The sequence below is a fragment of the Diabrotica virgifera genome, chromosome 5, assembly GCF_917563875.1.
Source record: "Diabrotica virgifera virgifera chromosome 5, PGI_DIABVI_V3a".
Taxonomy (NCBI): Eukaryota; Metazoa; Arthropoda; class Insecta; order Coleoptera; family Chrysomelidae; genus Diabrotica; species Diabrotica virgifera.
In genome coordinates, this window is record NC_065447.1 from 129,477,054 (window position 1) to 129,489,278 (window position 12,225).

At 32.5% G+C, this 12,225-nt stretch overlaps 1 protein-coding gene across 1 annotated transcript in view; it reads right to left on the reverse strand.

The window, feature by feature from the left end:
- Positions 1 to 244: 244 nt before the first annotated feature.
- LOC126884387 (uncharacterized) overlaps positions 245 to 12,225 on the reverse strand; it is a 48,366-nt gene continuing 36,385 nt past the window's right edge. Inside the window, exons 2-6 of the mRNA XM_050650304.1 lie at positions 5,696 to 6,055; positions 5,176 to 5,604; positions 2,989 to 3,225; positions 1,508 to 1,823; positions 245 to 1,450 (exon numbers count right to left, since the gene is read on the reverse strand). Coding sequence (XP_050506261.1) covers positions 604 to 1,450; positions 1,508 to 1,823; positions 2,989 to 3,225; positions 5,176 to 5,604; positions 5,696 to 6,055 — 2,189 coding nt within the window. The 3' untranslated portion in view covers positions 245 to 603. The remainder of the gene's footprint in view (positions 1,451 to 1,507; positions 1,824 to 2,988; positions 3,226 to 5,175; positions 5,605 to 5,695; positions 6,056 to 12,225) is intronic.

A 12,225-nucleotide genomic window follows, 5' to 3' on the forward strand; every position in this document is an offset into this window, starting at 1 on the left:
TCTTCGATTGAGGTATGCGATGTCCACGAAATTTTGAGAATTCTCTGGTAGATCTACATTTCAAAGACTTCCAACTTATTTACGGTTGATGTTTCAAGGGTCCATGTCTCAACTGCATAGAGAATAGTCGACCAGACATAGCATTTGGATAAACGTAGTCGAATTTCGAGATTTATTTCTGAACAAAATTAAGTAAATTAATGTTTACTTGAAATAACTATTGCAAATCAAAAAAACACTAAAATAGCTGTTTAAAATTTCTTTATTAAAAATTGGGAGAGGGGGCGCCGTTATTGGTGCAATGGCGAAGGTAAAACCCCTCTAAACCTCGCCTACGGCCCAGTAGATCTCAATTTAAAAATACAACTCATATAAAAGTTATCAAATTACATCTTACTTAACATAGCTTTAAAATTCAGACCTAACTTAAGTAACATAATATATCTTATAAAATTTCACTATATTTATTGCTATTCAATTAAAATCTGTAATGTTAAATTAACTAATGATCTTGTAAATAAGTCTATAAAACTATAATAAAAATTCAATACAGGTATAAATTAAGAATGCATGTGAGCTACAAAAATTGTTAATAAAAAATGTTTAATCAGTTCTTTTTTTTTTTGAAGGAAAATACTCCTGAGTCTCCATTTTTCGCTTCTTCGTAATGTTCTTTGCCTTATTATTAACTTCTTCCAGAATTCCTTGAGTCCTCCTTATATATTCGGTAAAACCTTGGTCATCTAATCCGTTCAACACATTAATGAGATATTCCTGTTGAAGACTTCTTTTGGTTTTTTCCTGGGTCACATTTGTCTGTTCTAGCTTCCCTCTGACAAATTCATTAATTTCCTCCTCATGCCTTGATTTGATAGTTGACATTTCTCCTAAACACCTTGCAGCATCATCTACAACAGAGTTACTACCCAAACGCTCCTCATACATTCTTACCAAGTGCACATGCTGACACAAGGTATTCCTCACCATATAGTCATCACAACTACACCAATAACGGTGAATACAAATCTTACACACTCTACAAAACAATGTCTTACACTCACTCTCACACACTTTTCTAAAATTTACATAACGTAATATATTCATACCTTTAAAGGATTTTACCTCATAATGGCCATATGCAGTCTCCTTAACCAGTTCTTCTAGTTTGCCTTTCATCGATGCTGCCCGTTTGTGTGCTCTTATTGAAAGCCTGTCTTGATAATTATTTGCGCTTGGTCGTATTATATCCACTATCCTTGTCCACATTTTTTCTTCAACTAGCTCATCCATTGTATCCAGTAGCTTCTCAATCCCCACTGCTGCATTCCTCTTTAGGTAATTCGTCTTTAGTAGATTGTTGAGTGATTCAATTGCCATGTTGGTATTAATCCCGGCATTTCTTCTGTAACAATAGGGCCACAATTTTTTTCTGTGTTCAGCCAAGTAATGACTAGAAAAAAAATACTTAAGGGTGTCTTAAAATGTATGATTTCACATAATTATTTACTTTTTCAGATAACTGACAAATTCTATCTCATTTGCCTCTTCTAGTTTGGATACATATTTGTCACATAGTTCTTTAAATTTATCTTCATCTGGTTCTCGAATAATCTGCCTGAGTTCATTTTTCATTTGCGCCTTCAGAGTTGGATCCTGTAATTTTTTCTTTCCTCTAATGTTCCAGTTCTTCACCACATGCCACGTACATAATAGTCTCCTTGGTTCTTGTCTCATTATCTTCTTCCATGCATTATAATATTTAGGATAATCACTCATGAAATATTCCGCATTAACTTCTGTCTGTATCTTATTCTTGAGGGCATCTAAAGGTTTTAAAAATAATCGTTAGTTAGCAGTCCTAAATTGTCACTACTTATACAGTGTGTCTGCGTAACTTGGAACCATATGGGAAACTTTTTTAACATCAATTTTACGAATATAAGTAATTCTATAGAAAGTGCTCTGCACAGTCTTAAACCTAAAGACGCAATCATCAGATATAAAATTTTATCAACAGTGTACAAAGTATGTCAAAAAATATGAATTTCGCTCAAGAGTAAAGTGCCTTTATATTTCACAATATCGAAAATTGTACTTGAGGAAAGTTGTTTGTAATTAAAAATTATGTTATAATCTGCATTTACACTCTTCTAATTGAAAAAAAATTTTTTGAAAATTTTGCTCAAATCACGGACAACCAACATCATTTTTATTTATGACAGCTCCATTATTATTAATTTTGCGAAAAAAAAGTTATTCCTTATAGTTCGCATTATATTTAGCAACCAAGATACAATTATAACATATTAAATTTTGTCAATTTTATATGAGGTATGTCAAAAAATATGAATTTCGCTGAAGAGTAAAGTATCTTTATTTTTCACAATATTGAAATTTGTTATTATAAAAAGTTTTTTAGAAGTGAAAACTATGTTTTAATATGCAATTACATCCTTTTAGTGGAAATATTGTGAACTATAAAGGTATTTTACTCTTGAGCGAAATTTATATTTTTTGACATACCTCTTATAAAATTGAAAAAAATTTATATCTTATGATTGCATCTTAGTTTTTGACTATTCAGACATTTTTATAAAGAATAACTTTTTGTCGCAAAATTAACAATATCGGAGTTATTTTAAATAAAAATTAATGTTGCATATCCGTAATTTGAGGAAAATTTTCAATTTTTTTTTTCAATTAGAAGAGTGTAAATGCATATTATAACATAAATTTTAATTACAAACAACTTTTCTTAATAACACTTTTCGATATTGTAAAATTTTAAAGACACTTTACTCATGAGCAAAATCCATATTTTTGAACATCCTCGTATATTATTGATAAAATTTGATATCTGATGGTTGCATCTTAGGTTTTAGACTATGCAGAGCACTTTATGAATAATAACTTTTTTTTCGTAAAATTGATATTAAAAAAGTTTCCCTTATGATTCCAAGTTACACAGACACACTGTATAATACATACCTAAAAAAACTTCTTGAATTTGTTGGTCCAATCTATTTGACAGAAGGAACGCAACAGGGAATCCAGCATTTCTATCGTCTTTCACCAGCAAAATCGTCAAATCCAGTCCTTTTTTATTTGTCCCATGTGTCCCATCGACACAAATTATGTTCGGGAATTCTAGTAGTTTCTCTTCCATCACCGCATTCATAAACCCTACCGCAAAATCTTCTTTTCTCAATATATCATGATCTTCTCCTAATAAAAATAAACCACCAAATTTTTAGTTCATTCAAAATTGATAAGCTTGTATCCCGTGTACAAAAAAAGTTGATTAATAGCAAGATGAAAATTTGTTAATAGCTTAACAGTGTCTAGTCGAACAAACCTTGATGTATGGGAACAGGGGAAGTTTTAATTGTGGGACGTGATTTTAATTGTGAAACATGTTATCCTGACAATTTTATGATAATGAAAACTAGCAGGTTGCAAAAAAAATAGCTGTCTGATTTTTGCATGAAAGTTTAATGAAAGGGTAACAAATCAAGTTCTGTCCAACAAAATACATGGGACGTTTGAAACCTGTAATCTGTACCACAATTAAAACTTCCCCCTATTCCAGTATTCCTGTACCTCAAAGTTTGTGTGACTAGATGCCGTTAAGCTATTAACAAATTTTCAGCTTGCTATTAATAAACTTTGTTTTTGGTATGCGGGATCCAGGCCTAATCGTAGTCTTCAACAAAATTAAAAGCATCCCGGCATATTATATTTAACAGATAATTCAAGATAAATGGTAAGAGACTGAAATTTTATTGAATATTTAAATAGGTAATATTACTTCTATCTTTTAAGCTTGGTTACAGTTCATTGTTATCTACTTATTACTTATAGCATTGCAAATATAACAATATAAATTTCCTATTAAATTCACTATTTTACTTCAGAAATAATTATTTTATTGTAGAAATTAAATAGCACCAGAAAGATATTTTTTAAAGTAGATAACTTTGATAAAAACCCCAAAAATTTGGAGTTACCTAGTTACAGTACCTACTGAACCACAATATGATAGATCATGTGATTATTAATTCAAAGAGGGGCAAAAAATGTTCAGATTAGCATATGGTAGAAAGTATAATAAGAGCCAGAATATAAATACCAACAAAGAAATAGGGTCCAAATATGAAAGGTAGCATATAGAGGGCTTGAAGATAAAACAAAAAAAAAAAAGAATACAAAAGAACATTGAACAACAGATAAAAGGATGACTCGAGGTAGAAGGGACATGTGGAAAGGACAGAAAAAGATGAAAATAAAGGAATAAATGCCAGTTAAACACAACTAATGGACCAAAGATTAGATATTGGGAACAGATAAAGAAAGAAGTACTTACTCTTAAATAGGCCAAGACCCAAAAAGTAGCAATGATGATAATAAAAGGACAATTTAAAACTAAAAATGACTAAAATCCTTTATAAAAGGTAAATTTGTTAAAATCCCAAAAAAGGGCTACATCACAGAACTAGTTTTCAACCGGATGACTGATCATCATCAGTGCTTACGTGATCTAACATGCTAACCACCAAAATACAAAAATATATGGGTAAAATTTAAAACTAAACCACATTCAAATATCAAATTCCTAACTATAAACAAAGTTACTATTCATCCTCTCATTCGTCAAGAGGCTGTTAAATGTAATTTATTGCCCTAAAAAAGGCGGATTCTCATTTTACAGGTCCAAACTGGTCAGTCTGCAAATTCAAATTGTAGGTAGCATGTTGGTTTTTAAGAAATACTTCAGGACGACCCTGTTTAGCTTCCATGTGCGTTTGTTTACAGTTGGGAATTTGTAAAATGAATGGACTTTAGTTATTTAAGGGGTGAAAGTTATTGATTTCTGACAAGTGGGAGATTTATTACTTGAGGGAGGCAAAGGTAACAATTCAACCACTAAATTTACCCCATATACCATCACTATGTCCATAACAAAATTAGATTTAATGTAAAAAGTTAATAACTAAAACTTAGCACATTATATTATTTTAAAAATGTTTATTGCTATTTCGTATCAAGGCATAAATGTTGTTAATTCTACTTAAGAGCAAGGTGTGTTATATGAACCATGCAAGGATAACAATTCACACAAGTCAAATTGGAGTACAATTATTTATAATGTTGAAAAAAACAAAAAATGGTGTTTACCTTCCTTCTTGAATAAGAAAGCATAATTCTTGTTGTTAGCATTCCATTCCTGAACCTTTAGGGCTGCTGCTATCATATCATTTTGATCTCGTTTCTTGTGTATATTATACTTTTTGGTCAAATTTCTGAGATCCTGACTTGTTATTACAGCAAGTCTATCTAATTGTGGTACTTCCAATTTTCTTGAATCTTTTAAAATTCTAGTGGGTGGCACCCCAGCCATTAATTTTTCTACAACCGTTTTTTCTTCTGCTTTTGACAGATGCATTGTTCTTAATTCTTCTTTATGTCCAACATGCGTTTTCCAATAACTGACAGAAACTTGTCCTTGGTCTCTCAGTTTGCAAGCCAGTCTGGAAGGGCACACTCCTTTTATTCTAATTGATCCACCAGCTTTCTCTGTCCTAATTTTATAGTTGGGCTTATATCCTAAAGATAGATCAGTATAAGTTTTAATTATTGCAAGTAACAAAATACCTATAAGTTTTAATTATTGCAAGTAACAAAGTATTGCTCTTACCATGTAAGTCACTTCTATTGCAATCATAGTACATTATCTTATGTTCCTTTCCACGCTTTGTTTTACTACATGCATAACTTGTCTCAATTTTCTGCATATCTTTCCATGTCTCATATTCTTGTTTGCTAGAAAATTCAAAAGTTATTAGTTCAATACTCACCTGGTGGCAGTCCTGGAGATGTTTTCGTAATTTCTCATGACTTTCAAAATTAGTTTCTTGATCACATAACGGACAAATAATGTGATTTTGATTCATTTTGTTGTTAGTCCTAGGCGGAACATCTGTTTTGTGTATTCTTTTGATATGACGATTTCGTAATTCCACATTTTTAAATATTTTGCTGCAAAGATGGCAGGCTCCTGGAAGAGAATTTGTTGAAGTAGGACTGGTTGAAGTAGATGGGTAGGTAGAATCCATAATTACTAAAAAGTCTTGGGTAATTAAATTAGGTGTTCTAACGAACAGATTTTTAAAACGATTGAACAAATTAAAAACAAAAATAGAAATGAAAAAAGCTAAAATTGAAATTCTGTATGTGTATGTATGTATAATTGGTGTTAAGTTGGAAAATAACCAGGGTTACCAGGTCTACTGATTTTTCAGTAGAACTACTGATTTGAACTCCAATCTACTGATCTACTGATCACTGTATAAAACCTACTGATTTGAACTCAAATTTACCGAGCTACTGAAAACTTCTACTAACAAATCTAAAAAATTTAAAACCCAACATCCAACAACGTGTTAATCTTCTTTGGTTTCACTTTACCTAAATTTCTAAAAATAGTCGGTATATGGGATGTTTAGAATTTGTCATGGTCATCAATAATGATGTCAAGTGGCTACTGTGGCTAGCCTTAAAGGCTGTATGACACTATGCATTTTCTTGTATCATTTCTAATATTGTTTCTGATATCGTTTCTTGTATACATTTTCTTGTATCATTTCTTGTACGTACATTTGTGCCCTGTATGACACTATGCAAGTTCTTGTATCGAAAATTGTATGAAATTCGGCACGTGATTGGTCGAAATTTTGTTTGTCACCCTGTGTCACGTTATGGTAGTACTGCATCTACAGACACAGCTGATTTTAAATATTTTATAAAATTTATAAACTTTTATATAATTAACATTTTAATGTTAACCAGAATTTTACGTTGACTGAGGTTGATTATTTGTGTTTTTATTTTGTTTTGATATTTGTGCTAAAATATTTGCATTAGAATTATCTTCAGTTTGATCCAAATTAGGAACTATTGTATTTTCGTCTATTAAAAAATTATGCACCATGAAACCTAAATTTATAGTTTGAACTTTACTAGGAGCTAAATATATGGTTATTAGTAGAACAGTAGTCCATACCAAACGGTATATATTAAGTATCAATAAAAGATTTATAAATAATACCTACAAAAACACAAATAAATTCATCAATACATTATCCCATTTTCATTTCAGCCGCCATTATGAGTAAGTAATTATGACATTTTAGATGTTTTACCAGCAGGTTTTACGTTTTTGCTCTTTGCGCAGAAATTGGCGCAGTTCTTGTACAATAATCTGTGCCTGACACAAATTCTTGTATCGTTTCTGATATCGTTTCTTGTATCTATGTATGACACTATGCATTTTTTTGACATATCAGAAACGATATTAGAAATGATACAAGAAAATGTATAGTGTCATACAGCCTTTAGATAACAAAGGGACTCTTGCGTTGAGAGAGAAAAATGTGTCACGTGTTTCCAATTTAGGACTACTCATACAACCAAACCCATCCGGTATTGCGACGCCTCGATATAATTTATGAGGTGATTTATGAGTATCTGATGAATAGATAGGTGCTTTATTTTTTGGTAAAAAAAATGGGTAATTTTTGTCTTTAGTACTTTGTACTTATTCTGTTTCCAATTTCCAAAAAGTTCAGAGCGTGCAGAAAAACTATTTATTTAGCAAATACAGTCCCGGCGCTAGGGTATGAAGGCCCCGTCTCACCATCAAATAATTGACAGTTATTTGATCAAACTTGACAGTTAGTGACACAAAGTGACAGTTAGTATGTATAGGGCTTTTCATTCACAGTCATTTGTTTCGAGCTTCTGTCATGTGTCACATAATATTAATATATCTACGAAATACGTTATTGGTATATACAATAATACAAACCACAGACGTATGACGTAGATATATTAATATTCTGTGACACATGACAGAAGCTCGAAACAAATGACAATCGATGAAAAGCCCTATAGTTTGTGTCACTAACTGTCAAGTTTGATCAAATAACTGTCAATTATTTGATGGTGAGACGGGGCCTTGAGACGCCCGCCTGCAAAACTAGTTTAGGCGCCCTTTTAGGTTTTTTTTTTAATTAGTATTTTGTATAACACCAGCACAAAAAAACTCATTTTGGCGCCCCCCAAAAAGGGGCGCCCGCCTGCAGTGCATCCCTTGCAGGCCCGTTATCGCCGGCCCTGAGCAAATAAATATTTTTTGATGTTTTCTGGCAATAGTAAAAATGTATTTTGAATTAAGTAAATGACATACGACATACCTACATTCTCCTTTTTGTGTCAATTAATTTAATTCAATAATTTTTTTGTACCCTGTATAAATAATTATCTTAATGTTTGAAGCAATAAATGTTTATTAGCAATAAATGTTCAAAATTATTTTATTCTAACTTTTACGCGCTCACTCTAATATAAAAGACCAAATAAATAAATATACATAGTATGTAAATGTCTGTGAAGGCTTTAAAAATACGAGATTACTTGGCTGCGTCCGTAATATAAAGGTGACCGTAGATACCTGGTCTGGATCCCGCGTATGAAAAAAACGTTGATTAATAGCAAGCTGAAAATTTGTTAATAGCTTAAGGGTGTCTAGTCGGATAAACTTTGATATATGGGAACACTGGAACAGGGGCAGTTTTAACTGTGGAACAGGTTAAAAATTTGAAACGGTCAGACCACGAAAACGGCACATTTATTTTGTCCGACAGAATAGACAAACTCTCCGAACAGAGATTAAACTTTCATGCAGAAATCAGACTGCTATTTATCACCTGTCATAATTCCTGTCATATGACATATTCTACATGTTCCACTCATTAAAACGCCCGTTTGGTGATAAATAGCAGTCTGATTTTTGCATGAGCGTTTCAAATTTTTAACCTGTTCCACAATTAAAACTGCCTCTGTTCCAGTTTTCCCATATATCAAAGTTTATCCGACTAGACACCCTTAAGCTATTAACAAATTTTCAACTTGCTATTAATCAACTTTTTTTTTCATACGCGGGATCCAGACCTATAAATAGAATAGATTGGAAGCATTTGAGATGTGGAACGTATCGAAGAATGCTGAGAATCTCCTGGACAGACAGAATAACCAATGAGAAAGTACTAAGGAGAATACAGAACAGCAGGGAGATACTGGATTCCATCAAAATAAGAAAACTTCAATACTTGGGTCATATAACACGTGGTGACAGATATGAACTCCTAAAATTAATTATGCAGGGAAAGATTCAAGGAAGGCTCAGCATAGGTAGGAGAAAAATGTCCTGGCTGAGAAATCTCAGAGAATGGTTTGAATGCAGCTCAACTGAACTCTTTCGGGCTGTAGTGTCGAAAGTGAGAATAACAATGATGATTGCCAACCTTCGTCGCGGAGATGGCACGTAAAGAAGAAGTAGATAGTAGATACCAGTTCATAAATAAGCGAATCTACATAATATAATTAGTTTGGAGAATTTTAAACTGGCCGTTATTTAAAAACTGTCCGTTATTTAAAAACTGTCCGTTAGTAGAAGTGGCCGATTTTAAGAGGTGGCCATTAACACAGGTTTTACTGTATTATAAATGGCTTAAAAAATCTACTGATGGCTACTGATTTTTTGAAATCAAAACTACTGAAGACATCAAAACTGACCTGGCAACCCTGAAAATAACCGCCAGACCAAAGAAAATTTGGTCTTAAAGTTAAAAACCGCCCAGCGTTGCCAGGCCCAAAAAATTTATTTCCCCAAATTGTGTTTTAAAAGTTGCCAGATTTTCAACAGAATTCCCCAGATTTATAAGGTTTTTTCCAACTCGATACAAAACCGTTATCAAATCGTTAGGCGCATGCGCAATAACGAAAATTTATGCGCAGTTACACATTTTTCGTTACTGCGCATACTCGTAACTGTTAAAGAACGGTTTTGTTTGGGGAACCCCAGGGAATATCATTGTTCGCGGTAGTCACAATTCATCAAACTGTATTGAGAGTGGCCTATATGTGGAATCAGTCACCACGATCTTGTCGTTGTAAAACATTTAATATTCACATAATTACTGGACTTTCTAAAATAACTATCTTTTACTAAATGTAATAACATATTTTAGCCAGTTGGATTTCCCCAGATATTAGTCATTTTAAAAAAGTTTTTCCCCAGTCCCCAAAGTTTATAAATTTTCCCCATTTCTGGGGAAAATTCCCTAGACCTGGCATCCCTGAAACCGCCAAACACAAAAGTCATAACCACACAAAATGCATTAACATGACACTACTGTCACAAGACTGTCACTATTTTAGGTATTTCTTGATATTTCACTACTTTGTGACCGTTGTGTTCTGTGTCACTAGCTTACGTTTGCTGTGATTGGTCGGTAACAAACGTAGGCAGTCTGCATTTTACTGTAGTCTTTAGATTACCAATGAACTGTCAATAGGGCATTTCATTCACAGTCATTTGTTTCGAGCTTCTGTCATGTGTCACATAATATTAATATATCTACGTCATACGTTATTGGTATATACCAATGATACAAGCCAGACGTATGACGTAGATACATTAATATTATGTGACTCATGACAGAAGCTCGAAACAAATGACAATCGATGAAAAGCCCTATACGGATGGAATAGGCACAAAGACAACTAATGCAGCCACGATACAAGAGAGAGGTCCTAGAGAGAGACAGACAAGGTGGTGGAAACTTTGACAGGCCGTGTAATTTGAGTTGCCTATATCAACTTAAATCGGGGAAATGGACCTCATATTTTTTTAACTGGGTTGATGGGGCAGTATTTCCAAATTTAAATACTTTTTTGTATTTAAATACGTCAGAACTCTCTTCTTCATTTAAAGAAGTACTGGTTTTAATCTGTCTTTTTGTCATTGTCATTAAGTGATACACATCATGGCGCAGTTCTAAAACCTACAAAATAGAATATGCCAAAAGCAAAGACTAAAACCAGTACTTCTTTTAATGAAAAAGAGAGTTCTGACGTATTTAAATACAAATGAAGGGATTTAATGTGGTCAGAATGAGAGCAATAGCCAGGGAAAGAGGGAAGATAATCGCCACCTTTCGTAAACAAAAAAAATTCATAGCGGTAGACGGTAGTTGAAAGTTGTAGTAATAAATATTTTACATCAAAAGACATGAGAGACTATTTGTAGAGGATTGAAATCTATATTAAAAACAGCTGTTAAAATTGTTCTACAAACATATTCCAAAATTTTGTAAAAAATGTTATTCAGTTTTTAAATTAAAGTTGGATTTATAGTTTGACGTAGCGTAGACGTAGACGCAACGGAGACGCACTGGAAAAGATCAACACCGAATTTTGTGTACTCGTGTTTATAGATGAACGCAAGCGCCTGACGGAACGTAAGAGAAACGTAACGTAACATAAGAGATGACCAACTTTCATCTTTTACAGGGGAGAGATTAAATGTCCAGCAAACGACGGCACTGTTGCCAGATTTACCTTTTTCGTTTTAGCGGGAATTTTAAAATTAGTCTAATGCCACTTTGGTTTTAAGAGAGAGTTCTGTATTCTTAAATTTATAACCTTACTTTTACAAGTAATTAGGATTATTTTATTTACATGTAAATATTGAAACAAGTATTGTACTGTGTCATAATTTAAAAGTCATGTTGCAGTATTTTGAAAAAAAAAATGAAGCTCAAAAGAAATATACTTATACAGTACAAATTATTTTTTAATGGGAATGGAAATTTACGATTTCAAAGGTGAAAATGTGTTGGGATAGTATAGATGGACACTTTTTTATTTTAGTATTAAGTGGTTACATAATTATTCAGAATATTAATAAAATTACTAGTAATTTGAATTAGTTTTAATATGTATTATAATAGTATTAATTCTCATCATGTATCTGGCTAAATAGCTAAGTGCTAAAGCCGCAAAATAAAAAAAATTGAAAAAACATTCTTAGTGGCCTAGCACCTTTACTTTGCCTGGGGGCGAGGCGAGTTAATAAATTCTATTTTCTTATTGCAGTCATTTTGTGACGGCTTAAGAAGTTACATAAATGATGTCCTTAGGCTGTGAAATTTTAACCGTAGAAAGACATCTCTATGACTTGTATTTACATGATATAGGGCTTTTCACTCAGTCATTTGTTTCGAGCTTCTGCCATGTGTTGTCTAATATTAATATATCTATGTTATTGATATTGCCAATGATACAAACTAAAGACGTATGACGTAGATATATTAATATTATGTG